The sequence below is a fragment of the Eumetopias jubatus genome, unplaced genomic scaffold (assembly GCF_037043125.1).
Source record: "Eumetopias jubatus isolate StellerSeaLion01/CBP00866 unplaced genomic scaffold, mEumJub1_p1.0 scaffold_10, whole genome shotgun sequence".
In the NCBI taxonomy this organism is placed as follows: domain Eukaryota; kingdom Metazoa; phylum Chordata; class Mammalia; order Carnivora; family Otariidae; genus Eumetopias; species Eumetopias jubatus.
In genome coordinates, this window is record NW_028274816.1 from 39,772,693 (window position 1) to 39,800,621 (window position 27,929).

At 54.4% G+C, this 27,929-nt stretch overlaps 1 protein-coding gene across 4 annotated transcripts; it reads left to right on the forward strand.

Moving 5' to 3' along the window:
- The first annotated feature begins 78 nt into the window (after positions 1-78).
- Positions 79-27,913, forward strand: SPG7 (SPG7 matrix AAA peptidase subunit, paraplegin). Of its 4 annotated transcripts, none has more exons than XM_028096350.2 (17): positions 79-274; positions 1,634-1,736; positions 2,944-3,033; positions 8,006-8,247; positions 10,357-10,496; positions 11,542-11,644; positions 13,503-13,628; positions 13,953-14,115; positions 14,443-14,616; positions 19,746-19,870; positions 20,467-20,569; positions 21,527-21,637; positions 23,188-23,303; positions 25,038-25,194; positions 25,602-25,768; positions 26,314-26,391; positions 27,531-27,913. In XM_028096350.2, the coding sequence occupies exons 1-17, from the start codon at positions 92-94 to the stop codon at positions 27,720-27,722; spliced, it is 2,373 nt and encodes a 790-aa protein (XP_027952151.1). In that variant the 5' UTR covers positions 79-91; the 3' UTR covers positions 27,723-27,913. The 4 variants fall into 4 exon arrangements, with proteins under 4 accessions (XP_027952151.1, XP_027952160.1, XP_027952168.1 ...); XM_088027547.1 differs by lacking the exon at positions 79-274 and adding an exon at positions 518-647; XM_028096359.2 differs by lacking the exon at positions 26,314-26,391.
- The last annotated feature ends 16 nt before the right edge of the window (positions 27,914-27,929 follow it).

The window sequence follows — 27,929 nt, forward strand, 5'->3', positions numbered from 1 at the left end:
GCAGCGGGCGCGGGGACCCAGCTCGGCCAGCCTCGACCGCGCAGGCGCCCCCCGGGCGGTCCGACCGCGCAGGCGCCGCTTCCGGGCCAACATGGCGGCCGCGTTGCTGCTGCTGCGCGCCCTCCGCCCGGGCCGGGCCGCGGGGTCCGGGCCACTGCGGGGCCCCTGCTCGGGCTGGAGCCTAGGCCTCTCCCTCGGGGCCGGAAGGAGGTGCCGGCACTTCGTCCACAGGCCTGCGATCCGGCTCCTGGGGGCCGGAGGCCACGCCAAGCAGGTACCCGCCGACCCCGGGCCGGGCCCCGCCCATTCCAAGCCCTGACCCGCGGCGGCCCCCTTTTCCACCTCCCCACCCCTCGGCGGGCGCCTCCCATCCCCGGGCGGGCTCCGCCCATTCCTCCCCGACCGCGCCCCATCCCCGGGCCCCCCTCCCCGGCGGACCCCGAGCGAGAGCGGCGCGGTCGGGTGCGGGGACCCCCGTTCGTGCGGAGAGGCCGCCCGGGCAGCGCTGGAGGAGACTCCGCACGGGTCCCAGCCTGCACTTTTCCAGCCCTTTTTTGGTGTATTGATATTTTCTGCTTGTGTGGTTGCCTTCCTGGCGTCTTGGGTGCCTGGCCCAGTCGGTGGAGCATGCGACGAGATCCTGGGCTGTGAGTGCGAGCCCCACCCATGTGGGCTGTAGAGCTTACTTAAAAATAAAATCTTTAAAAATATATTTTAAGGGCCGCCTCGGTGGCTCCTATCCCGGCGTCCTGGGACCGAGCCCCGAGTCGGGCTCCCTGCTCAGTGGGGGAGCCTGCTTCTCCCGGGTGGCTCTCGGTGGTCGGTGAAGCATCTGCCTTCGGCTCAGGTCGTGATCCCGGGGTCCTGGGATCAAGTCCGGCGTCGGGCTCCTTGCTCAGTGGGGAGTCTGCTTCTCTCTCTCCCACTCCACCTGCTTGTGTTCCCTCTCTCGCTCTCCCTTTCTCTCTGTCTCAAATAAGTAAATTTTTTAAAAAAGTTTTATATTTTTAGAAGATTTTATTATTTTTTTAATTTATTTGAGAAAGAGAGCGAGATATCACAGAGGTAGAGAGAGAAGCTGACCTGCAGCTGAGCAGGGAGCTGGATGCGGGACTGATCCCAGGACCCCGGGATCATGACCTGATCCGAAGGCAGACGCTTCACCTACTGAGCCACCCAGGCGCTCCCCACAAAACAGTTTTAAAAATTGAACCCAGTAAGAGTTTCATGGAGAACTGTTTCACAATTGGCTCACGTGGATCAGACCTCATGAAGATGAGCTCCACACGGTACTTGGCCGTTGCTCCAAGGGGGGTGACGGTTTTGTGTGGGCGAAGTACCCTGTGGCTGTATCTTATCTGTATCCTGTAGCTTCACGTGTTAATGGCCCCGAACTGACTGAGCACTGTCCAGTGAAGGCGTGCTCCAGGCTCTGCTCAGGTTAACTATCCAGAAAACAAAGACCCCAAATCCTGCTGCCATTTTGGCTGGTGTTTCCCTCCAGTCCTCTCTTAGGGGCTCAACATGCACATTTTAGGTCATAATTTGTTCCTGTTGTTCTACTTTACCATAACTTGAGGACCAGTGTGAATTACAATACTGGCTGTCCTCTGTATTTTTTGTTTCTTTTCAGAGTTTGCAGCTGTGCCTGCGAACCCCAACCGTTGAAGGGTTCAGTGGATTGTTGTTGAAACAGCATCTAGTCCAGAATCCAGTCAGACTCTGGAAACTCTTAGGTGTGTATCTTGTGGAACACAGGTAGTAGGCACATCCTGTGACATCTGTAAATAAATCGGATAAAGCTGCTGGTTTGACACTGACAGCGAAAGGAAATCACTCAGAGGACTTTGGCTTCTGTCTATTGTGAGCCCTTAGATGCTCTAAAGTGCAGTTTACGGACAGACAGACTGAATAAGGTCTGAACAGGCCACGTGTGCTTACCTGAGTCGTCCCCCCTCCCCCTTTTTAAAAAAATCTGATGTATGGCAGTAATTGGGCTGCTTACAAGGTTTTCCATATTCTCTAGCCAGCTGCAAGAACATCCAGTAGGGATCTTCAGAGTGGCTCTGTATGTTTTATATCCAGAAGGTGACTACAAACAGCCCACAAGTAATTTATGTTTAACAACAGTTTTATCATTCAGTGAGACACCATGACATCCTCAAGAGAGATCTTAGGTCAAAGGACTTAGGACCTCCAGGATTGACAATGTGATCTTACGTCCTCCTTCTGTCCAGTTGGAACCGGGAAAAGTGGAATCTCCCAACTCCTAAAGGCCGTTATGTGGCTTGGTGCCCACGTGTGGTCAGCGCGTGCTCACCTCCTGTGTGTGTTTCCCCACCTAAGTGTACACATGTGCCCGGTGGCACATGCCTCACTCTCCAGACAGCCTGATCCCGTGTCCAGGGGCCATCAAGGTAGTCTCACTTGTGGTTCTGTTAACCTTGTGAAGAAAGGCACAGCTGTCATGGTTGGTGAGACTCTCTTTCCTCTCCTTTTAAACATTAATTCAGTTAGACGGTGGACAGGACCCATGCCTTTTGTGGGAGGAGTGTTGTGTCTTGGTGATGGTGGCCCCTGGGTTGCTGTTGATGCATGTGTCAGAGCCACCGTGTTGCTCCTTAGTCTAAATTAGTTTAGAGTGACTGTGATTATTGAAGGGGTTGTTTTCCAACAAGCTCATGAGACTTCCTCAGTATACATTCGTAAGGAAGTTTTATTCCCTTGTATTGCTGATTTGAATTACAAAGATACTCTGTAAGTTGAAGTTATTATTCTATAATTAGCAGCTACTGTACTAAGAATGATCATCCCAAACTTCTAAATCTTACGAATGTAGGTTTCAGATGGCTTCTGTTTTGGTTTGGTTACTGAAGAACCTACTCTTCTGAGCGCTTCTCTGTAGGGGCAGATCTTGTTCAACATGTTCCCTATTCCTTGCAGGTGGCAGTTGCTATTTTAACACCTCCAGGATGAAGCAGAAGACGAAGGACAATGATAAATCTAAGGGGAGGACCCCTGAAGATGATGAAGGTATATCTATTTGACTTTCTTAAATAATGGCTGCTTTGGTTGTCTGCACATGTGTGTTCTGGTCTCAGCAACAGGAAACCTGTCTTAAAAGTAGCATGAGCCCAGGGGTGGCTGCGTGGCTCAGTCGGTTAAGTGTCCAGCTCTTGGTTTCGGCTCAGGTCATGATCTCAGGGTCGTGAGATCGAGCCCTGCATCGGGCTCCACACTCACCGGGGAGTCTACTTGAGATTCTCTCTCCCTCTGTGCCCCCACTCTCTCAAATTAAATAAATAAGTCTTTAAAAAAAAAAAGAAAGAAAAGTTAAAAGCAAACGTAGGGTGCACCTAGGCCCCTGTGTCTCCCTTACTGTGAGCACACCTACCCCCAGTCTTTAATGTGATTACTGGATCTTTTCCTTGCCTGTCCTTTAGAGGTGCTTCCATCAGCTCGTGGGTGCCCTGTCCTGTCCAGACATCTGAAGGCAGGCAGAATTATAGTCCTCTGCGTGCAAAGGGTGAACCTCCGATCTGCCTTCAACTCCAGTGTTCTGGGGTGGGGGGGAAGGCACTTGGTCGGACCCACCCCACACAGGCTCCTGAGGATGTGTAGACTTGAGAAGCAGCCCCCAGAGGAGAGGTTGGTATGGTGCGTGGCCTCAAGGAAGAAGTGAGACACATCGCTGTCCTGTGTGAGTGACCACTGTGTACTCCAGTTCACAACAGCCTCACTTGCAAGTCTTGAGTCTCATCTGTAGAATTAGGATTCTGATCAGGCAAAGGGTGAGGGCAATAAAAAGGTCATTTTAAACTGAATTGACTCTAAGGTAAAAGCTGGCTCCTTGGAGCTAATGAGAACGGAAATTGCTAACCCACTGCAACAACTGGAGTGTGCTGAGCACTGTACTAAGTGATTCATATGTCTTCTCCATTAATTCTGTCCTCATAATTACCCTGTTACGGTCCCCTGTCCTGTGAGGAGTCTCCAGAAGGGCACACAGGTGGAGAGAGGGTTGTCTTGCCAAGGAACTGCCTCGAACTTAGGTGCTGATTTTGTTGTCCTTTACTTATTTTTATTTATTATTTATTTATTTATTTGAGAGAGAGCATGACCATGGGGGGGGCGGGGCTGGGGGAGGAGGGGCAGGGGGAGAGGGAAAAGCAGACTCCACGCTCATCAGGGAGCCTGACAATGTGGGACTCGATCCCAGGACCCCAGGATCATGACCCTGAGCCAGAGGCAGACACTTAACCAACGGAGCCACCCAGGTGCCCCTATTTATTATTATTATTTTTAAAGTAATCTTTCTGCCCAATGTGGGGCTCGAACTCACAACCCTGAGAGTTGCACACTCCACCGACTGATCCAGCCAGGTGCCCCCAGCTTCAGGCTCTTTTGGAATAGGTCTTAACTCCTGGAAACCAGTAGCCATTGCTTGGGTTCGGTTTAGATATTCCTGGTTTCAGGCTTCATGGGGCATCCCTTTGGGCAGTCACTCATTTCTTTTGCTGACAGAGCTCCTGGGGAACTTGGCTCTTCCTCAGAAGGCTTCTGGGTTAAAAGGTTTTCAGGGGTGGAGGATGAGGATTTGGTTCATCAGAAAATCTACAGGATTTTGAAAAACAAACATCAGTGAGGCTGATAGTGGCAGATATTAAAATGTGAGTTAACGTGTTGGTCCAGTGATAGGTAGGAAGTGTAATGGAACAAAATAGAAAATCCAGAGGCAGAGTCTGGTTTATCTAAGAATTCATACATAACTGCAGTGGCATTTCACGCAGTAGCAGAAGGGAAGCTTGTGTACGAAATGGTGTGGAATAGTTGCTGTTACTTGGAGAGAGACTATTTCACATGTTCCAAAATAAATCCTGCATGGATGAAGTCATTAAATCTAAAAAGCAAAGGATGAAAGAATCAGAAAGAACCTTGGGGGAAAATTTCATATCTCAAAATCGTAACTGAAGACAGCGGTAACGATGAAGGGTTTCCAGTAAAGGAAGAGGTGGTGGGCAGCGAGCGTGCTGGCAGCCTGCCCGGCGCGCGGGGTCCCAGCCATTGTGGCGCAAGGGACAGCAGAGGCAGAAGGAGGAGTCTCCCCGCTTCTGTCCCTCGCTCTGTCCAGCAGCCACACGCGTCCAGGCCCTCTGCCCTCTTTGTGCGATTGCTTTGTAGTTGGTAGTGTAAGTTAGTTGAGAAGATGGGTTGAAGCTCGTGTCTGCTGAATTTTCATGAGAGGGTAACGACTTGCTTGACCAGAGTGTTTTCCTCTCTGTGAGAACGTGCCGTGGGTCTCCCTGGTTCTGCTGCGCGCTGGTGAGGGTCTGGCTTGCTGGGAGCACCCACACTCTGCACGCAGTGGGCACAGCCCGGGTCTCACCCGCAGGGTCTCGCCCGCAGGGCTGGCGGCAGTCTTGAATGAAGAGCCAGTCCCGGAAGCTTGCGTGCCACATGGTTCCCATTTAGAGCCCATTCTCCAGAGACACGGCCACAGGGGTGGCGAACAGTGTTGGCAGGGCCTAGGAGCTGGGCAGCCCCCGCAGGGACGAAGTCCTATGTGTCTTCACTGGCGGAAAAGTGCACGAAACTAAGACCAAGGGCACATGTCAGTAGGGGCGGTCTGAATAAGGCCGGGGGGCTGCGCCGCTGTCCGGGATTGTAAAAAGTTACTGCTGGAAGCAACTGGGCAGAGGATAGTTTTGTGTTACTACCTAGGATTACACGTGAATCTACAGTATCACATAATAAAAGTGTAGCTAAAAAAGCAGTTGCTGGAGTCTCCAGACCACTTTGGTGCTAGTTGCTTCTTGTTCCTGAGGTTGAGGATGCGCCGTGAGTGTTCTCTGGAGTTGCCGTCTCCATCTGGGGTGGGCCCAGCGCCAGCTGACTGTTGGAAAGAACTGGACTGTCACTGCAAGCCTCATAAGCTTCTCGCCACAGTGCCCGCGTTCAGGGTTAGTGAGAATAAGTTCTTCCAGAAGGACTTCCGGACAGAAAACCTGGGGCAGCTCTGGAAGCTGTCTCCCTGAAACTCTGCCGTTGTCGGTCACTGACCTGTGTGTAGGTGGCTGATGCAGGGCGCCCTGGCAGTGATGGACGCCACCCCTCTGAAGAGGGATTTTGGCACCAGAGTTTCCGGCGGGGGGGGTCTGTCCAGTGGTGGACAGTCGGGTGGCCAGGAGGCAGCAGTGTTTCCTGGGCTTAGCCCTCGGCTCTCCATGAGCCTGTCGTTAGCGTCAGGAGCCAAAATAAATGTGAGAGCTGCCGGGAGCACTGCGCCCGAGGGCAGCCTTCACAGATGCAGTTGGATGCAGCCGCAGGGAGGCGCAGCGGAGGAAGGGGTCCTTGAGGAACAGACTGATGAAAGGCCATTTTCCAGTTAGACTCTCAGGGTCAGATTTTGTTTCATGTCTCAGACCTCACACATCTTACTTTCATGGAGCCAGTCCTCTGTCTCACACCCACACCTTCCCCTTTTGTCTTTCTCAGACTGGCCCTCATAATTTCATACCTGACCAACACTACAGATACGTGGGGTTTTCCTTTGTTTTCAAAAGATTTTATTTTTGGGGCGCCTGGGTGGCTCAGTCATTAAGCGTCTGCCTTCAGCTCAGGTCATGGTCCCAGGGTCCTGGGATCGAGCCCCGCATCGCGCTCCCTGCTCGGCGGGGAGCCTGCTTCTCCCTCTCCCACTCCCCCTGCTTGTGTGCTCGCTCTCTCTCCCTCTCTGTCAAATAAATAAAAGTCTTAAAAAAAAAAAATGCCTTTTAGTTTCTCTAAACGGATGGCCAGAGAGGAGGGTTGTGTGTCTGTGGACGGTACGCCTGCAAGCAGAGCAGAGGGAAGTGGGTAGACACGGAGATCCAGCTGCGCTCCTGTCTCTGGAGAAAGGACCACACGTGCACGTGCAGCTTGGGCTGAGCCCTATGCCCGTGCGGGGCCCTCCGTGCTCTCCCCCCGAGTGGATGCTGTGTTTGTGCGGGAGAAGTAAATGGTGGAAGCTTTGGTTGCTCAGATTGGTCGGGGCCGTCTTGGGCCGGACTGGAGAAGGACGGTACATGCACTTCTCAAAAGGCATCGTTAACGACGGGCCCGGTAAAGTCTGGATGGAGTGTCGGGAGGATGGGTCGTACCGCACAGGTGAGGGCTGCATTGTAGTCCGGGCCTTCTGGTTTGGAAATGGAGATGCCAGATGCTTCTAAGGACTGGCGGGTGGGCCACCGAGGAGACACAGCATCATGGAAATGCGGTGTGGAGACTGCCCTTCGTCCCCGGCAGGGGAGGGGCTTATCTGACCGGCTGGTTTGGGAGGAAGACTGTGGCCTGGCCATGGGTGGCTGTGAGCAGGACTCTCTCCCGTCCGTGCTGTGGGCCTGAGGGAGGCGACTCCTGCTGCCCTCCTGGTCCTCCCGCTGTGCTTACTCTTCCTTCCCTCCCGGAGCCTCCCCGTGGTGGCCGTGCTGGGAGCTGCTTCTCGCAGTTCCTTATGCTGTGTGCTGATGGCCTCCCGTGTCACCTCCCAGGTGTCCATGCGCCCCAAGGTCAGGGGCTGAGTCTTGTGTCTTTTTGTCCCCCAAGAACTGGGCACAGTGCAGTCTGTATCCTAATAATGTGATTATTTATCTGATGGTTTGGATAAAGAGTTGGTTGCTGGGAACATTCTTGAATTAAGTGGTTCCCCCCCATATGTCGAGGACAGGTGGCTGTTGGAGAGGGGAGGGCAGATGGTGGTAAAAGGTGTTTCTTTGTTATTAATGGGTTGCATGTGTGCCACACGCATCAGGGGTGACCGTATGACGTCAGGGGTCGAATGTGCCTCCGGTGGAGGGCTTACCACAGAGATACAGCACATGCAGGTGCCGGGAAGCTTCTGACCGTAAAACTGGCTTTGTGCTCTGGGTAGACGTGACCTCGGTGAGTGCAGTGTTGGCGGCCTTGACTGGCGTGTGATGAGTATCTCTCCTGTGTCTGTCGCTCCCCCTGGTCACCCTGCCTGCAGAGGAGAGGAGACGCAAGGAGAGAGAGGACCAGATGTACCGCGAGCGGCTGCGCACCTTGTTTGTCATCGCCGTGATCATGAGCCTGCTGAACGCGCTCAGCACCAGCGGGGGCAGCATTTCCTGGAACGACTTTGTGCACGAGATGCTGGCCAAGGGCGAGGTGCAGCGCGTGCAGGTGGTGCCTGAGAGCGACGTGGTGGAGGTCTACCTGCACCCTGGAGCTGTGGTGTTCGGGCGGCCTGTGAGTGAGGGCGGAGCCCTTTTCCCTTCGTCCCCACTGCCCTGAGCCGGGCTTAATGTGCTTGAATTGGGGACAGGAGCTGGGGGGCCTGCAGCGGCGGGGTCCTGAGGTCCCGCCCTGTGGATCTGGTCCTGGCTGCGGGTTAGCACCCAGGGCAGTGTGGGCAGCTGCTGGTGAGTCGAGGGGATTCCTGGGGGCCCCAGGGCAGGAAACTGTGTGCTCTGTGAGGGTGGCTGAGAGTTGGGGTCGGGCAAGGGCCTGCTCACCTCCCCACCTCAGGTGCCCCCAGGAGGGAGCCCAGTGTGCTCACCAGAGGAGGGGCCCGGAGGGTGGGATTTGGTCCCAGGGAGAGGGCTGGGCATTGGAGGTGGGGGGGTCCCAGAAGCTGACTCTGAATACCTGCTGTGGAAGCAGTCACCATCCCCCCCACCCTGTAAGCACAGCACCGGCAGGCCCAGGAGAGGTAGCGACATGAGACTATTTTCCAAACCACTTCCCTGATCCTGTGCCCTGGTCATCTCTAGACTGACGTTAAGAGCTATTTTATTAGTATTTTATTTTATTTTATTATTTTTTTAAGTAGGCTCCACCAGCGTGGAGTCTAATGCAGGGCTTGAACTCACGACCCTGAGTTCAAGACCTGACCTGAGATCAAGAATTGGACGCTTAACCCACTGAGCCACCGAGGCTCCCTTTATTAGTACTTTCAATCCAGGATCACATCAAGGACTAGGAATTATATTTAGTTGTCATGTTTCTTTAGTCTCCTTTCCATTTTTCGTTAGAGGTTTGGGTGGTGGAGACACTGGACCAGGTAAAATGCTGGGAGACAGGTGTCCAGTGTGGACACACTCTGCTTATGGGGAGCACAGGTGGACTCCTGGCCATAGCACTGGGCCCCTCATGATAGCATCAGGGGTGCACCCCAGCCCCTGCCCGGGTTCTGGATTGGGCTGAGTGCCAAGCACTGTGTTTACAGCTGGTTGTTGGTTTACAAGAGCTTGTAATTTAGTTGGGGTGACAGGCTCCTCCTGGTCCTGCATACCGCGTGAGCTGGGTGACCTTGCAGAAGCCCAGGCGGTCAGAGGCGTGGGAGTTGAATTGGCCTCTGGAATCACATTTTGCTTTTGGCTTCTGGCAGAGAAAGAAGGTCATTGCCACATGTTTCCAGTCTATTCACCTGGCTGGGCAGGTGCTTGAGTGACAGAGGCGTGGATGAAGTCCAGATCAGACATTCGGGGTCTGTTAGGTTAATCCAGCAACTGAGGCCCCTGGGCGTTCCGACGCAGATGACGATCAGTGTGTCATGGCTGGTGGGTGCCCCTAGCTGCCTCTCCCATCTGGCCCTGTGACCCCGTGACATGCAGCCTGGCCGGCCGCTCATTCCACACAGAATCTTCTGAGGCTCTCAGCGCCAGGGGAGAGTCTGGTTGCTCCATGTAGATTCCACAGTGCGTTTAGAAGCTGTGCTTGGAACAGCTTCATTCTAGAAAGCATTTGGACCAGGCCCTTAGGAGAATGATGTGGGGCTGGAAGGCTGCCGTCCAGGCTGGTGGAGATCAGGATGGCCCCTCGGTGGGTGGCTCAGGTCAGCTCACAGAGCAGGGATTTGGGGACCCAGCATGGACTTCTGGCTTGCTCTGGAGCCTCCTCTCAGGGAAGCCTGTACCCCTGGAGGACACTGCACCTGCGCACAATCCCTGAGCCTCTTCTCTAGCCGGGAGAGGTTTACTGAGAAGAGAGAAATCCACTTAGCTGAGTTTCACATTCAGCCAGTGGTGAAGCACCAGACCTGTGTTCTTGCCTTAGCGAGTCGCCTGCATCCCGGCAAACATCTCGTGTCTGTGGTGTGTCTCTGTGTTCTGCACACACAGCTGAGGCTGGGTGGTGAGTTTAAAGCCTAAAGCACACCCTCTGTTTTCTTAAATGTTCCTGTTAGTGAAAGTAGAGCAAGCACATGTATGGAAGTTTGTTGTAACTGGGATCTGGACGTGGTTTCTGAATGGTAGATGGACGTTCAGCTCCGGAGCACCGCGGGGTGTGGGTGCGTGTCTCACGGCTGTCCTCAGCCTGCGTGTCACCTGCACTGTCTCTGCTCTCTGCCCCCAGCGGCTGGCCTTGATGTACCGGATGCAGGTGGCGAACATCGACAGGTTTGAGGAGAAGCTCCGAGCTGCTGAAGACGCCCTGAGTATTGAGGTCAAGGACAGGATCCCGGTTTCCTATAAGCGGACGGGATTCTTTGGAAAGTATGTTGGTCATTTTTTGGCTCCTGACCTAAACCAGGCTTGGCTTTGTAATGTGATAACAAGCCACCATCTCACACTGGCCTTGCCTCCAGTAAAGCTGCCCCCGTGTGGGAGGGCGAGTAAGCATGCAAGCCAGTGACCACGCGTGGGGATGGGCATCGTGGGCCTGGTGGAGCGACTTTCACTTTCCTTAGTTGTTGGTTCAGTGCGTTGTGAGGCTGCCGTCTTGGACAAACAGGAAAATGGAACAGAGAGGGCAGAGCAGGGACGTCCAGTAGAAGTTCTTGCTTCCTTGTGGCAGGTGGAAATGGGGACCCTGTTGGGCCTGTGGGACCTGCATCTCCTTAGCGGGAGCACATGAACTTGCAGAGTCCCGGGGGGTTTCATGGCACACTGGGACACCAGTGGCTGGGACTCGTGTCTGGGGAGGTTCACTTGTGGACACGTGCCCACGCTGAGAGGACGCGGGATGCCAGTGACGGCAGGCACTCCTGAGAGGTAGCCGTTCTCTCCTGAGGGTGCAGGCCTCCAAGGCTGAGGGGCCGTGGGCAATGGCGGGAGGTATGGCTGGAGCCCTGGGGTTTACTCTGTACTGCTCTGCTCCCTTGCTGAGCAGGGAGCCCGATGCGGGGCTCGATGCCAGGACCCCGGGATCATGACCTGAGCCGAAGGCCGATGCTTAACCACTGAGCCACCCAGGTGCCCCTGATGGCCTACTTTTGAAAACAAAATATACCACACATGAAAATCTGTTCTTTTGGGCATTACCAAGAGGCTCTCGATGACCCGGTCAGTGTGCGGTGTCCGCGTTCTGGCTTCGCACTGTGGCGAGCTGCTGTATCCGGCGTTTACACGCTCCGCGGGACGGCCTGGGGAGGGTCTCACAGGAGGAGAGGTGGACGAGGAAACCCATTTCCACAACCATCTGCTCTGCACGCTGGTCTCAGAGTGGGGGTTGCTCTCGTCGTCTGTGAAGTGACCGTGGCCCCTGACATGAGGCGTGTCTGTGCGCTGCCTGCCCATAACTGCCCCTCTCTCCTGCTAGTGCCCTCTACGCCTTGGGGATGACCGCCGTGGGCCTGGCCATCCTGTGGTATGTGTTCCGTCTGGCTGGAATGACGGGAAGGGAAGGCGGACTCAGTGCTTTTGTAAGTTATGAACATCCCATCTCATCGAACCCATGGTCTAGGGTTTGTGCTCGTGCTTGCGGAACACGCTTCATGTAAATCGCAGTGAACGTTCACCTGTCACAGAGGCCAGCCTGGAGTCGTGGCCGGGGCGGTTCCTCTTTCTTTCTGCTTGGCCCCTATCCCTTGACTCTCTCCCTGACTCTCCCCCTGACTTGTGGGGCAGCTGAGCCAAGCAGGTGTGTAGGCCAGTTTATTCTACAGTTTTTCAGGAGCTGGGCATGACTTATTTTTTGGTTTCTCCTACTAGCTAAGACACTGAGAAATTTTTAAAGGTTGTCTTTATGTTTTTATTTTAATTTTTTTAAAGATTTTTTTTTTAAAGTAACCTTTGCACGCAATGGAGGGCTTGAACTCAGGACCCCAAGATCAAGCATCACATGCTCTACCGACTGAGGCAGGCAGGCGCCCCAAACCTTAATACGCTTTAAAAGCATTCCCCTGGGGCGCCTGGCTGGCTCAGTCAAAAGAATGTGCAATGCTTGATTTCAGAGTCTTGAGTTCGGGCCCCGAGTTGGATGTAGGGATTACTTTAAAAAAGAAAAAAATTCTCCTGTTGTGGTGACCTTCATTGTAACATGAACTTTCCCTCCCTGGCAGGTTGCATATGGCCAGTTAGCCCATCAGCAGAGGAGCTGGGGAGGGGCCCAGGACCTGCTTGGAGCAGGTCTGCAGAGGGTACCTTCTGGTCACCTCCCCGGGAACCAAGACAGATTTCCACTGAGACCAGGAACGTGTTCCTGTCTGTAAAGACTCACACCCTTTTAATGGTGTCTCATTGTGGGGTTATGTTGTATTTTACTCAGCCAGTTTCACCCGTCTTGCATATTTGGGGCTGGTTATTTATTTATTTAAAAAAATTTTTTTAAGATTTTATTATTTGACATAGAGCAAGCACAAGGAGGGGGAGCTGCAGGCTCCCCGCTGAGCAGGGAGCCCGATGCAGGGCTCGATCCCAGGACTCTGAGGTCATGACCTGAGCCGAAGGCAGACGTTTCACCAACTGAGCCACCAGGCGCCCCTATAGTCACTTTTTATTTATTTATTTTTAAAGATTTTATTTGAGAGAGAGAGACAGAGCACGAGCTGAGGGAGAGGCAGAAGCAGACTCCCTGCCGAACGGGGAGCCTGATGTGGGACCTGATCCTGGGACCCTCCCTGAGATCATGACCTGAGCCGAAGGCAGACGCTTAACCAACTGAGCCACCCTGGCATCTCAGAGGCTGTTTATTTTCCCTGCGGTATTTAGATAGTACTGTGATAAATCTAATGCACATGTGCCTTTGGAGTGCCTGTCTGCCTGGTGTGCCTCCTGAGGCCAAATTTAGCTCAAGTTTGCACCCCTCACCGAGAGCTTTATCTTGCCTGATTGCTCTCCAGAAATTTACCAGCTAACATTTCTACCACACCTTCCCAGAGCTGCGTGTTATTACACTACCGTTATAATCAGAGAGTTCCACAGTAGTAGGAAAAATCATATGGAAAAATATAGTTTATGTGCAAAGATATTAAATTACCTCGTTTGGGTTGGGGGTGGTTTATGTTTTTTTTTTTTTTTTTAAAGCAAATTGCTAGATGCTAGATTTTCTTACTGTTAGCGATGCACAGTAAACATTTCCCCTTGGATGCCTGGAAGGTGACTTTGGGTCCCATCTGCCTGAATATGTGGAGAGGGTGTGGGAGATGAGAGCCGAGCCGAGGGGAGGTGGGGCCCCTGGGACACGAAGCTCCCTCGTGCCTGCAGGCCCAGCCCAGGGGTGCTAATCTTCCCTGTTGTGCTAGGAGTCACAGCACCCTGCCCTTTGTTTTTTCTGCCCAGAATCAGCTTAAAATGGCTCGTTTCACAATTGTGGATGGCAAGATGGGGAAAGGAGTCAGCTTCAAAGATGTAGCAGGAATGCACGAAGCCAAACTGGAAGTCAAAGAGTTTGTGGATTATCTGAAGGTGGGTGCACGAGCCGAGCAGGAGGCAGACACGTGCGCCCTCCTTGAGGGAGGGACTGTCCCAGTCAGGCATGTGCTGTATCTGCTAAACCAGTGGGGAAGGCTGAGTGCACAGCCCTGAGCCAGTAGTAGGGCTGAGAGCCCGCTGCTGGCCGCACCCTGGGCCGTCTGGGACACCTGGTCACTGCCGGAGCTCTCTGCTTTTCCCAAACCACATGAAGCACAACTGATTCGTGACAGTGCAGGGGCTGATCGCCATGTGAGTCCTCTTGGAAATTCTCTCAAACACCTGTGACTAGTGTCCCATGATCCGTTGCTTTTCCAGAGTCCAGAGCGCTTCCTTCAGCTTGGCGCCAAAGTCCCAAAAGGTGCACTGCTGCTCGGGCCCCCTGGCTGTGGGAAGACACTTTTGGCCAAGGCGGTGGCAACAGAGGCCCAGGTGCCGTTCTTGGCAATGGCCGGTCCAGAGTTCGTGGAGGTCATTGGAGGTTGGTATTTTCTGGGGGGCTGTGGACAAGTTTGCCCAACCATCTGTGCAGGACCCTTCCTCAGGTGGCCGGATAGACGGGGACATGGGGGGACAGGGAAGGACACGTGAAACCCATGTTACTGGCCATGTTTATGGAGGGAACTGGGTAGTGATGTTCTTTTGAAGCTGCTTCCATGTGCAGCCTGGGGTGTCCAGGAGGGTGAGCGTCCACCAGGGTGACTCTGTGAGACCTTGGCATCCTCAGTGGGCAGCTCTGGTCCCTGGCACAAGAGTTGGGCTCATCTCCCATTATCTGTCCAACTCCTGGTCCTCTGTGTCACCTCAGGCCTTGGCGCTGCCCGCGTGCGGAGCCTCTTCAAGGAAGCCCGGGCCCGGGCTCCCTGCATCGTCTACATTGACGAGATCGACGCTGTGGGCAAGAAGCGCTCCACCACCATGTCTGGCTTCTCCAACACGGAGGAAGAGCAGACACTCAACCAGCTTCTGGTGGAAATGGACGGTGGGTGCTCCACACCCCCAGTCTCCTCCTGGGCAGGGAAGCGTTTCTTCTTGAGATCCACTTTCTAGATGGACCACGTGGCTGATGTGTGATGCCACCTTGCCCTGATGCTCACTGGCATTTCATTTTCCTGCAGTGACTGGTCTGTGTTTCTCCACCATAGCACCTGACACGGGTGTGAGTGTGCCTAGCACTCCCCGGCAGGTAGTAACAAGACAAAGCCAGTTGCAGAGGTATCTGTCACCTTGCTCCACTCAAGAAACACAGGTTTTAATTGTAAAGAGTCAAGGTAATAGTAGAAAAGACAGGAAAAAAACCTGGGAGCACAAAGGGCAGGGCAGGTCATGACATTGTTCCCAGTCTTGGGTAAACCCAGGGGATCGTGCTGTCTCTGATGCCCAGTGCAGTAAAGGGACTCGGGGTGCCTGGCTGCCTCCGTCAGGGGAGCATGCGGCTCGTGATCTCAGGGTTGTGAGTAACATGGAATGGTTTTTTTCTTTTTTTAAGATTTTATTTATTTTAGAGAGCTAGAGAGCATGAACAGGGGTGTGGGGGAGTGAGAGAGAATCTTCAACAGACTCCAAGCTGAGGGCGGAGCCTGACGTGGGGCTCGATCTCACGACCTTGAGATCACGACCTGAGCTGAAACCAAGAGTCGGACGCTCAACCGACTGAGCCACCCAGGTGCCCCTGTTTATTTTGTGTCTAAACATATATAACATTTACCATTTTAATCACTCATAAGTGTCCACTTCTGTGATGTCAAGTACATTTTCATTGTGCAGCCACCACCACTGTCCGTCTCTAGAACCTTCTCTTCCCCGACTGGAACTCTGTCCACTTTAAACACTGACTCCCCGGCCCCTGGCAGCCCTGCTGTCTCCACGGGCCTGTCATGGTGAACAGCGTGCGCGCCCCTCCGCCCTGGTGCTGGGGTTTGCACTGGCGTGGCTACGGGCGGCAGGGCAAGGCCTTTCCTCAAACGCTGATGTGCAGTCAGATGCACTGATGCATTTTGTAAGCTCTGCAAGCTCCACAGATGAAAAACCCGAAGTGTCCTGTCTAACCAGTCTGCAGTAAAGGCTGTGTTGTTAGGCGGTAAGGAGAACAGCGAGCATCTGGAGCTGCCCTGCAGACCCTTGCGTCCCATCTCTGACCCTGCTGCCCAGCACCATTTGCTCTAGGACTATTCTCAAGAGCAAGTTTCCAGGGAGGGAAGCTTCTACGGACTCCATGTCCTTGGAAATGTGAGTAGAGTGAGGCCCTGGTTCTGAACGCAGCTGTCGAGAAACCATCACAGAGGGGCCTCCAGGAGGGCCTTCCAGGCCAGATGGCAGGGAGCCCCCAACCCCTCACGCCACTTCTGAGGACAGGCAGTGCGCTGTTGTTGCATGGTTTGCCATTACCCTCGGGAGTCTCCGAGGTCCAAGAAACCACACTTAGTGCTTCCTTTGAACAGCTTTCCACAACCCCTTAATGCTGTGCCACCTTTGCTCAGTGTGGCTCTGGTAGTTTTGGGGTTCTGCAGAGATCTGGAAGATCCCCTCGGGTTCTGGTCATGAGGTCTCATGGCTGGGCCTGTGGGTGCCCGAGCCTGAGGTCTGTCTGCCCGCTGAGACCCGGGACCGTGTGTTTGATGAGCCTCTGCTATCGGAAGTACCAGGTTTTAATGATGGCGTCTGGTTGTCTCTTTAAAAGGGTGGCTAGGCTCTGCGCTATGGAGGGGAGAAGTCGGAGCAGGCTATCAGAAGCCCTCCGATGACTCACTGGCTGTCCGGGCTTCAAGTGTCCTCAAGTTCGTGTCTGTCCTTCGGCTCCTGCAGACGGCAGTTCGCGTGCAAGCATTCAGGCATGCTCCTGGACTGGAGGGATGCCGTGGGGTTCACGGCCCCCGTTCGTTCCCATCCAAGCTCTGGGTTTTTGACACGGTCGGTGTGTGACCTCACCTGCAACTCTGTGGCCTTCTGTGTGCGACCGTGTGTCATTCCAGGTGATGTGAAAGCCCTCGAGGAGGCTCCCACACGACTCCCTCTCTGAACACGGAGGCCATGGGAAGTAGTGTCTCTCCTGCTTATGTTGGTTGTTTGCACTTGAAGACTGAGCCCACCAGGAAGCATTTACTAAATGGCATCTTCCTCTGAGCCAAAGTGCTCTGTGCTGCCATGAATGGGGTGCTTCCGCCCCAGCACTTGCTTCTGCCCCTGACCCCCAGGCCCCCAGACTGAAGGCCCTTGTTGGGCTGGGCCGGCAGAGAACAGGTCCCTTTGTGTGCGGACACAGCCGGGCATTCTCAGCCCTTCAGATGCGTCTGAGGAGTCTCTGTTAGTCCTTGGGGAGGGGCAGTGCTGCTTCATTGAAGTGCAGGGCACGGAGCAGACGCTGTGCCAGTCGTGGGAAAAGCTCACTGGAAAGAGAAACCCCCACTCACAGGTCAGGACGAGGCTGCACTACAGGACGGCCAGGCCACATGGGATGGGCACCTGTGCAGAGCGCTGGGGTCCCGCCAGGCCACTTACTGGTGGACAGTCACCTTTCTACATCTTTAACAGCACCAAGTGCCCCTTGCAGTGGATACCTTCACCTAAGCCTCTGTGTTAGCAAGAGCCTATGGGGTCATGAGCTCCGGCCTCACACGAAGTCATTAGAAAGTCCTAGCTCCCATCCACATGGCCTTTTCCATTTTAATCTGTGATCTCTCTTAAGTTACTTTTGTAAATATGGGAGGGTTTGGTCATGGCTCCTTTTTACGCCTGTGGATGTCCAGGTCTCCAGGTCCGTTTGTTGAAAAGGCTGTTGCTTCCTCCACTGAATGGCTTTTGGGCCTCTGCCAGCACTTGGCTGGGCGTGTCTGAGAGTCTCTGGGCCCCCGGTGTGCCGCGCTGGCCGATGTCTGCCCCTCCACCACAGCACTCGGCCCTCCTCGGGCAGCAGTCTTGGAGGAAGGTGCGCTGGGTCCTTGCACTTGGTTCCCTCAGCTGAAACTCTTGCGGTGGTTGTGCTTTGCTTTCTCCTATAATTTTTAGAACAAGCTTGTCCACATCTCCCAAAAGATCTTGCTGAGTTTTTGATAGGAACACACACATCACAGGAGAGCCAGGAGGAAGCATGGTGGCAGCGCCAGATGCCGGTGAGGGCGCAGAGAGGCCGGACCCAGGTCCCCGTGTGAAACTCGATGAGCCTAATTTCAATAAAGCAGCCAGGGAGGCGTGAGCAGACACACTGCTGGTGGGAGTGTCCAGTGGGGCAGCCTCTCTGGGAGACAAAACCACACACACACCTCCCGTCTGACCCAGCACTAGCACTCCTGCGTGCTTATCCTAGAGAAACGTTTACCCAAGACCTTCCCTTACCTGTGGGAGCTGAAGGCTGGAAGCAGCCCGCATGTCCACCAGCGTGTGCAGCTTGTAAACTCGGTGTTTCCTTGTCCGGGAAAGAAACTTCTCACACTGAACTGTCTGGATGGGTCTCAGGATCGTGGCTCCGTGTCGTACAGTGCCATTCACACGAGCTCGTCAGAGACGGAGAGTGGACCACTGTTCTCCCACAGTCATTTTCGGTGTCAGTGACTCAGCCTGGGCCTGGGAAGGAGGTCATTTCGGAAGTCTGAGCAGGGAGTCCTAGCAGGCCCCCCGACCAGGGCTCTGGCTCCCTGCCTTGTCCGAGGAGCGAAGCTGCATCTGTCCCAGGGCCCTCCCTCCAGTCAGCCTTTCTGTGTCAGTGACGTCTCCTAAAACCATAGTGCGGGCAAATGCAGCATGGGGTCAGAAGCGTTGCACCTGCTGGATGGTGCCTGCTTTTGCTTCTGGGTTATTTCAGAAGTCACGGTTATCACAAGCCATAGTCTCCGCTCGACATGAATGGGACTGGACCCATCATGGTGTCCTGGCTTATCGCATTCTAGCAAGAATGCACACGCACAGGAGTGTTCCAAGGACTTCCTTGGGAGTGGGGTGTGGTTTGGATGTCCTGGTGGCTGCTGCTTCGTGACTTGGGTGTCAGGTCCTTGGTGAGGAAGTGCCCCCCCACCCCTGGCCCATGTGCTCAGCCAGGCCCCTCACTGCCGTCACGGGGTCCTGGGGTGGGGTTACTGACAGTCTGCCGGGAGGTGCCTCACACACTCTCAGGGCCTAATTCTCGAACACTTCTTTTAAATTTCACTTAACACTTCACAGGCAGTTTTAAATTGTACTTGTCAATGTCAGCTTATTGGGGATTTTTTTCATTAGCAAAAGATAGATCATGGCATTTTTGTTTGTTTAATTAAGTGGGTTCCACGCCCAACATGGGGCTTTGAACTCAAGACCCCAAGATCAAGAGTTGCACACTCCATTGACCCAGCCAGCCAGGTGCCCCTGAAATCTTTATTTTTTAAACTTTGTGTCTGGACCTTGTCACACATACATAAGTGCAGAGAGAGATGTGCAGTAACCCTCCACGTCGCAGGCCAGCCCCATTCCATCCACGCCTCCTCCCATCTTCTTCCCGGGTGGGTGATTTTAAAGCCAGTCCAAAGTTCTGAAGCTTATGTGCTCTGGAGATATCTGTCTACGTTCAGAGAAACACCACCATCTCACTGTAACACGTACTCTGAAAATACACATATGACCCTCTGACTCCCAGTCAGGCCCATCACCCAGTTGCTTTTTGGATGCATTTCTGCAGGTGTTGCTTTATTCAGATTAGGGTCCAGTCTAAGTTGTCATGAAGATCTGAGCCACCAGTGGTACTTTTTGCACTTTCAAATTCCTGTGAGAAACCTGGAGCCTCCAAACCCAGGCCACAGACCAGCATTCAGAAACGTCCACTCTGGCCCATGGCTTTGCACCAAAGGAGCGTGGACATGGTGCCCCTCGCTCCCCGGGTCTGCTGGGCAGTTAGGAGAAATGTGGTCCCCCCAGGATGCTGTCTGGATGGCACTGCGGGCCCCCCCAAGAACCAGTCTGCATCTGGGCTGGCAGCCTGGGGAAGACCTGCGAATCCTTGCTCTCATAGGGAGCTTGATTCTGGGTCAGTCCACATCTCATTCAGAGCGCCGTGTGTGTTCCTATCTCACGGACCCCAGTGGGAAATCAGTCCCGCCCTGTGTCCTGAGAGGCGAGCTCTACCTGAACAGCTGTCTTCCCCTCCAGGAATGGGCACCACCGACCATGTCATCGTCCTGGCATCTACCAACCGAGCTGACATCTTGGACAATGCTCTGCTGAGGCCGGGCCGACTGGATCGACACGTCTTCATTGACCTTCCCACGCTGCAGGTCAGTGCAGCCAGGGGCTGGCCGTCGTCTGTCTGACTGTCTTTGGCTTACCGCTCTGCCTGTGGCTTTGCAGCTTGTTTCATTCACCCATAGTTTTTCTCTTTATCCGTAAACATTGGGGCTGAGTTTTGTAAGAATCTTGGGAGAGCCTCAGAAGTCTCGTCCTGACCCCCATCAGCATCCTTGGTGCCCCAAGGCAGCAGGAATCAGCAAGCAGTGATGGGTGGGGAAAGGGCTCAGAGCGAGTGCATAATGGTTCCTGCTCCCATGCCCCAGCCAGCAGTCCTCCTGGGTCTGACACTCAGACCATTACTGCTCTCTCAGAAGCAGAGCGGGACTGTCCTCTGACACTGCACTCCAGGGCAGCTTTCCATTGTTCTGACTCGGGGGGTCTAGGAAATTGAGAATGTATATGAACCAGATGTTCTACAAAATAAGCCTTATGTGCATGATGCGCTTCATTGTTTCCTTCTTCAATCTTCCATTTTTGAAATGCTGCTGTAGGTCGGGAGAGACAACAAAGAAAGGGATCTAACAGCCCATGGTTCCTGCTTGCGGGGCAGGAGTGAGCCCATACTTGGGTCCTTTCTCTGCAGGAAAGGCGGGAGATTTTTGAGCAGCACCTGAAGAGCCTGAAGCTGACCCAGGCCAGCAGCTTTTACTCACAGCGTCTGGCAGAGCTCACGCCGGGGTTCAGCGGTATGGAAGCTGGTTCCTGCTAGTCCTGAGAGTGCAGGCCACCCCCCGGTGCCCTACACCCCCTGCTCTGGGCCCCACGGTCAGCACAGCCTGGGCGGGAGTGAGGTCATGCACAGAGAGCCCGTAGAGGAGAAAAGAGCCATGCTGTACTTTGCTTTTCCTGCATGAGTGGCGCCGGACCTGACAGTGGTTCTGCTGCGGCATGTGGGGCGCTCCGGGCGCCCGCAGGACTCTGCACACTGGCCCTTCAGTGCCTTCCCACGCTTGGGCTGTGTACCACTGCTCCCTGCCAGGCAGTGCCATCCGAGGCCTCATGGCTGTCCGAGCGTGCCACGGCCCTCCTCACGGTTTGTTCTCATTGAGCAGAGACAGATCACAAATCAAGATATTTTCTGTATGGCTCTCATTTTAAATAGTTTTTTTTTTTTAAAGATTTTATTTATTCATTTGAGACACAGAGAGAGAGAGAGAGAGAGAGAGAAAGCATGAGCAGGGAGAGAGGGAGAGGGAGAAGCAGGCTCCCTGCTGAGCCAGGAGCCCGATGTGGGGCTCGATCCCAGGACCCTGATCATGACCTGAGCCGAAGGCAAGACAGTTAACCATCTGAGCCACCCAGGTGCCCCTGTATGGCTCTCGTTTTAAAGGGTAATATAAACAAAATCCTTTTTATAATAATTTCTTCCCTTTGGGTTTTTCTTTAATGCCCTTAACTAGCATTGCATGGGTACTGGAGTGTGAATTCCCAGGGAGAATGAGACCGCTGAGCATATGCTGATGGGACTTGAGCAGGAAAGAGCTTGGAGGTGGCAGGAGGTGGGACCGCACAAGGCTGTGCTCCGGGTCTGTTAGTGGTGGGAGTCGCTTCAGCATAGGACAGAAGTGCCTTCTGCATGCTCTCAGCCTCCTGCCCACGCGCCCCTCCCCTGCCCTCCTCTCTCACCCCTACTGTGCGGACAGGTGCTGACATCGCCAACATCTGTAACGAGGCCGCGCTGCACGCTGCACGGGAAGGGCACACGTCCGTCCACACGTTTAACTTCGAGTACGCTGTGGAACGGGTCATTGCTGGTACGAGGGGCATGTTCTCAGCAGGGCTGGATCCCTGAAAGCACCCAGACAGAAGGGGGGGTGGAGGGAGCCAGGTCAGGCTGACACGTGACAAGTGATCAGTGAAGAATTATTGGACAAGAGAACTATAAGGGAAGTGTTTCTATTTTTATCAGTCAGGTTGTTCCATGTTCTGACTTCTCCTTAGTTTAAAATACCAGGGGTGTGCTGAAGAGCAGACATACTCTTCAGGTAGAAACACAAGGATCTTGCACACCCAAATGTGAGTGGCGCTTAGCCCCTCAGCTGTCAATTGTGCCTCGGAGCAGACCACACAGGGCACCATCCATGTTGTGGGGTCACGGCCGCCACTGTCTGGGGACAGAGGGTCTCCCGAGAGCTATGCTCTGCTGCCTGGCCCGTCTCTGCTCTGGGTAGCGACAGGAGGGGTCTTGGCAGTGGGGCGGGGACGGGGGGCCTTACAGCAGAGCTCAATGGTGGCTACTCAAAGTGGGGTCCCTGGGTTTCTGTCAGGAGAGTGGGATTGAAACTGAGAGTCTCCAGAAGTTTCCACGGCCCCACGTGTCTTGTCCTTGAGCCGGGTTCAGTCCAAGACACTGAAGAGTTTTTTAAAGAGGCAAACTGTTCGTTCCCATGGAAGTGTGAGAAGCACCGGCCTTGCATGTGGGTGGGGAGCGTCTCTGCAAGGGCCTCATCCCCGTCACTCTCGGCTGAGCTAAAATCTGGTACAGATGCCACTAGGTGTTCAGGTTGCAGCTTAGGAGTCTGTGTGGACAGAAGGAACAAAAGTGGCTGTTTCGTACTACAAACTTGGCTTCATATAAGCCACTCGGTTTACATGGAAATTGATAAACTCCAGTCCGGAAATTGATAAACTGATAGAGTCAAAGTGAGAAAGACGAAGTGCTGCCCACGCTGGTGCGGCCTGCCTGAGCTAGAGCACTCAGGTTCAAGTACAGCCCATCCCACAGGCTGTGGCCTCCGGTCCAGATGCTCAGAACCAGCCTTGGAGTAGACAGAGGTGGATGACCCTCGGAGCACACAGCCAGACCCAGAGCTGATCCAGGCTGTGTAAAACGGGATCGCAGGAAGGTGTGGGGAACCTGGGTTGCGGAGAGAAGCCTCCCCAGTAGCTCAGACGAGGTAGATGGACTAGAATCTCAAGTGGGAAGTGGTCAGCTAGCAAGGGCCTGCAGCTTCCAGCAAGTCCGGGGGAAGAGCCTCTGCGAAGCCTGGACCTAGGTGGGGACCCCATCTAATCACAGCAGCCCCGTGGGCCCCTGAGGGTGGGCACTCGTAAAGCCTGCAGGAGCTGGTCTGTTCTCCCCGGCATTCACAGAAGTAGAAACAAACAGGGACCGTCCAGCATCTCTCCCCTCACGAGGAACAGTTCGGGGTGCTGGCTCGGGGCAGAGGCACAGGAGGTGAATGTCAGGCACCATACTGCTTTGATGGCACGGGGTGCAGCTCTGTGAGGCCAAGGGAGTGCCTGGCCCGCTTACCTCGGATCACCTGTGTGCCCAAACTCAAATCCTTGTGCACCCTTTCAGGGACTGCCAAAAAGAGCAAGATCCTATCAAAGGAAGAACAGAAGGTGGTTGCGTTTCATGAGTCGGGCCATGCCCTGGTCGGCTGGTTGCTGGAGCACACCGAGGCCGTCATGAAGGTAGGGTGTCTGCGTCGGGTGGGTCTGGGGTCTCGGCGGCTGTAAGCCCAACTCACCCTTGAACAAAGCTGACTTTGGAAGCACCGTGTGTTTTTACTTGAAGAGAAAGCGCAGTGTGAGCTGGACATGGGCGCAGGGCAGGAGGTGATGGTGTGGGATCCCCTCATCCTCAAGCAAAAGGCAGGAGGTCTTAAGTGGGCTCTGGTTTTCGGGCGTGACCATCGCAGTCACATGATGACTTGGGGTCTCCTTCTGCCATCTACACAGTTACTCTTGGAATTAAAGAATTGCCGTGTTTACTAAAAGTGTTGATGTGGTGACCGCTAACCTGAAAAATAAGTGAGTTTGGTTCACATTAAAAAAATACCACTTTTGGGGCGCCTGGGTGGCTCAATTGGTTGAGCGACTGCCTTCGGCTCAGGTCATGGTCCTGGAGTCCTGGGATCGAGTCCCACATCGGGCTCCCTGCTCAGCAGGGAGTCTGCTTCTCCCTCTGACCCTCTTCCCTCTCATGCTCTCTCTCTCTCATTCTCTCTCTCTCAAATAAATAAATAAAATCTTTTAAAAAAAATAAAAAATAAAAAAATAAAAAAATACCACTTTTGGAGGCATTTGTGACTTGATGAAAATTTATTACAATCTGCTGCTAACATCAGAACAACTCCTCCAGAATGTGGGTGCAGATTTCACGGTGCCTTCCACGCAGACCTGACGCACGGCCTGGAGAAGAGCTGCACAGGTGCTCTGGTCCCACGGTGCAGGGAGGGGGCTGCAGCACTGCTGGTCCCTGACACCAGCAGTGGGAAGTGGCAGTCGCCAGCCTAGCACGTTGGCGTTTACGCCCTTCTTTTCAGAAGGGTTTGTTACAGCCATGTACACAGTCTGCCGGTGTCTGACGATGCCCTGTTGATCAGGCCAGCTCCTCTGACACTCAGCGGCGGGCAGGGAGTTCAGTGTCTGGTGACAGACGGGGGGATGCTGCCATCACCGATGATCTGGGTCAGGCCAAGGGTGAGGAAGGCAGGGTTCAGGGTAGATACTTTAATGCAGTATCTCAAAAACTAAAATAAAAATTAATGCAGAGAAACCCCTAATGAAGTAAATATCATAATTTAAAACTTGCTGTTTTTAGAATTTTCACTGCATGTAATGTCTAAAAGATACATCTTTCGTAATGAGATCATCCCTGCCCCCGGCCCTGCGGCTGACTACTCAGGGAAGGTGGTGAAGTCCCAGCTACTGATATGGTCATTCTTTACAGCCGTTTACGTTGTAGTTTACTTCAGTGCTGGATTTAAGTTTCCTCTTCAGATTTTCCAGGCATTAGGAGCTGGTCATCCTGCTGCCCGGGGCCCCAGTGGTTGCTCGTGCGGCAGGTCCTGCTTTGCTGCACCCACCTCCCCCCCGCGCCCCTGTGTGTGCACCTGCCGTTGGGCTGCCGGGGAGGCAGAGCGGCAAGGATAGTCTTCACTGTCCCCAAGCCGGCGAATCCGAGGGTTTGTGTGGTGCCCGTCTGTGCCGTTGTGCTTTACTTCATGTACCCGTCGGGGTGCCCAGCCGTGTGCGAGCTGTCCTTCAGCGACAGAGTTCTCCTTTGCTATAAAAATGGGGCCAGTACAGATTTGCTTTAACTGCTTTGAAAGCCTCCCATTAAAGATCCGTCGTACCTTTTCCCCTCTTCATCTTTAAAGTGCAAATCCTGCCCACTCACTCGGGCCGCGTGACACTCTGCAGGTCTCCATTGCACCACGGACAAATGCAGCGCTGGGCTTTGCTCAGATGCTTCCGAGAGACCAGCACCTCTTCACCAAGGAGCAGCTGTTTGAGCGCATGTGCATGGCCTTGGGTGGCCGCGTGTCCGAGAACATCTCCTTTAACAAAGTCACTTCTGGTGAGAAGCCAGCCCGTGCGGGTCCTGGAGTTTGCGAAGTGCTTTCACACCCACTGTCTCCCGCGTGGGGGCGGGAGGGCGAATCTGAGGGAGGAATTTGAATAGTGGGACAGTTTCAGTCAGCGCTCTCAAGCTGTTACTTCACTGGGATGTCCAGAGAGGAAGTCGAGATGTTCCTCAGTGACACCGGGGTTCAGTGTTGACAGCTATGCTGGTGCAGAGCAGGACATGGGCCGGAGGGTGCCAGGGGAGCGAACCCACATGTGCGTCCCAGGTAGTACCTCAGAGTTAAGACAGGATACACTTGTCTCCTGGGTCCTTTGCCTGTGCTGGGCAGGGGGGCGGGCAGCGTGCCCTGACGTGGCCCTTCCAGGAAAGAAACCTCTTTCTTAACCCCCACCCTCCAGGGGCTCAGGACGACCTGAGGAAGGTCACACGCATTGCCTATTCCATGGTGAAGCAGTTTGGGATGGCTCCAAGCATCGGGCCCGTCTCCTTTCCCGAGGCGCAGGAGGGTCTCACAGGCATTGGACGGCGCCCCTTCAGCCAGGGCCTGCAGCAGATGATGGACCACGTGAGTCTGCACAGCTTGCTTGGCATGGGCTGCGTCCATACTGTGATGGGGTTAGGGCACGGGTCTCTCTTGGGTACTGGCGCCGTGCCCTCTGCCACACCGAGCGGAGTGTGCTGTTGTGGTGGTCTCATCGAAGGCGTTCCAATCCTGACACTCACTGAGTGTCTGCTCTTGGGTGAGGACTTGTGTGGCTTCTGGTGAAATTGTCCGTGATGTGAGACTAGGAAGGAAATAGAAGAGACCCCAGTGATACCGTGGTGCCCCGTGGTCGCTGCACCTGCAGGACACGCTGCATGCTCTACGGGAGACCGGGCCAGGGCAGGCGCATGTGTGAGGGGGCCTTGGGCCCAGAGGACAGAGCTGAGGGGCATTCCCAGGGCACGGGGTAGGGGCAGCCAAGCTCTCCCAGCCACGATGAGAGAAAAGCTGCGTTCCTGTCCCTGTGGCTCCTTTGTGAACTCTGGCACCAGGATCCGGCTACACAGGACGTGGTGAGTGTGGCCGGCCACCCTGCGCATGACCCAGCTGCTGTCTTTCATTGGCAGGAAGCGAAGCTGCTGGTGGCAAAGGCCTACAGGCACACGGAGAAGGTGCTGCAGGAAAACCTGGACAAACTGCAGGCGGTGAGGTTCTGGGCGCCAGGCCTGTCCCTGCAGAGTCATCACTACATGGTCCTCACGGGAGTCCTCCTGGCACACAGAGCCGCAGAGAACGTATCCACTATGTGCTCCACCCAGCTCAGCTGAAATCTCCCATTTCTCCTACCTCCTCCTCAGCTTCTTACTGTGAACATATCAAGCCAGTCCCTTGAAGCAGGCAGAAGAACGTAGTACTAAGAATGTCAAGTTCCAGTGGTTATCAGCGTGTGGTCGGCCTCATTTACTCTTTCCCAGCTCTTGAGTTTTTCCTACAATTTTTATTTTTTAAGTAATCTCTATGCCAAACGTGGGGCTTGAACTCTCAACCCCGACATCAAGAGTTGCAGGTTCAGGGGCGCCTGGCTGGCTCCGTCGGTTACACGTCTGACTTGATTTCGGCTCAGGTCATGATCTCATGCATGCTGTGTCCTCAGGGGGTTGCTCCCAGACAAGGAGCACCTGCCTCCCCAGGGGTGTGTGTGAGCAGTGCAGGGACTGAGCCAGAATCGGCTGTTAACAAGGCCCAAGTGCCGCATGTGTGCAGGACTCAGGCTCCCTGTGCAGGAGCCGGATGTCCCGCCTCTGCCCCACTGGTGGGTTACAGGGCTGAGAACATACCAAACCAGGTCTGTGGACGAAGCGGCCGCACCCGTCAGGGGTGCTCAGGACTGCGTTCCTTGTGTCCGAGACTGAGCCGTCAGGACGGGCTGCTGGTGCAGCGCGCGCACACAGTTCACTCAGCATGTTCTCCACGACCACACCTAGAGAGGCTGAGGCTCCCTTCCCACACCAGCACCCCTCTTCCCACAGTCCAGCCTCCCCTTGCTCCCCCACATGCAGACACACACACCTTATTTGGTAAAGGAAGTTGAAGTTGCCCCCGAAAACAGACTTGGAAGGGAAGCAGAAAAATTAATGAGGCTGGCAGCTGGGAGACCATCTCCAAGGTCGAGACAGGGAGGGATTCTTTACTTGAGCTGGCTGCTTACGCTGCTTCCCTGGGAAAGTGGCCTGCCCGGGGCGTCCCGCTCCCAGACACCCCCTCTCTCCTGGGTGCTCTCTTCTCAAAAGGCCCTTGTGTGTCCTTGTCTGGGGCTCACACACTGCCCCGTTTGTTCCCTCAGCTGGCGAATGCCCTGCTGGAGAAGGAAGTGATAGACTACGAGGATATCGAGGCCCTCATCGGTCCGCCACCTCACGGGCCCAAGAAGATGATCGCTCCTCAGAGGTGGAGTGACGCGGAGAGGGAGAAGCAAGACGTGGGGGAGGAGGAGGCACCTCAGCAGCCCCCACTTCGAGGGGAGGAGCCGTCTTAGCCCAAGTAGTGAGTCCTCCTCGATCGTGCCTCGGGACGTGGCGTTCCTGCCGGACGCGGGAAGGGAACGCCTTACTCAGACCCACTGAGACTTGTACCTCCTCGCAGCCCTCACTGGTCTCTGAAAGGCTTCTGAGATCTCTTTACTGAGTTCCCTCCCTGTGAGTAGTAAACGTCCCTGCAGACGGTTTAGCTGTTTGTAGATCAT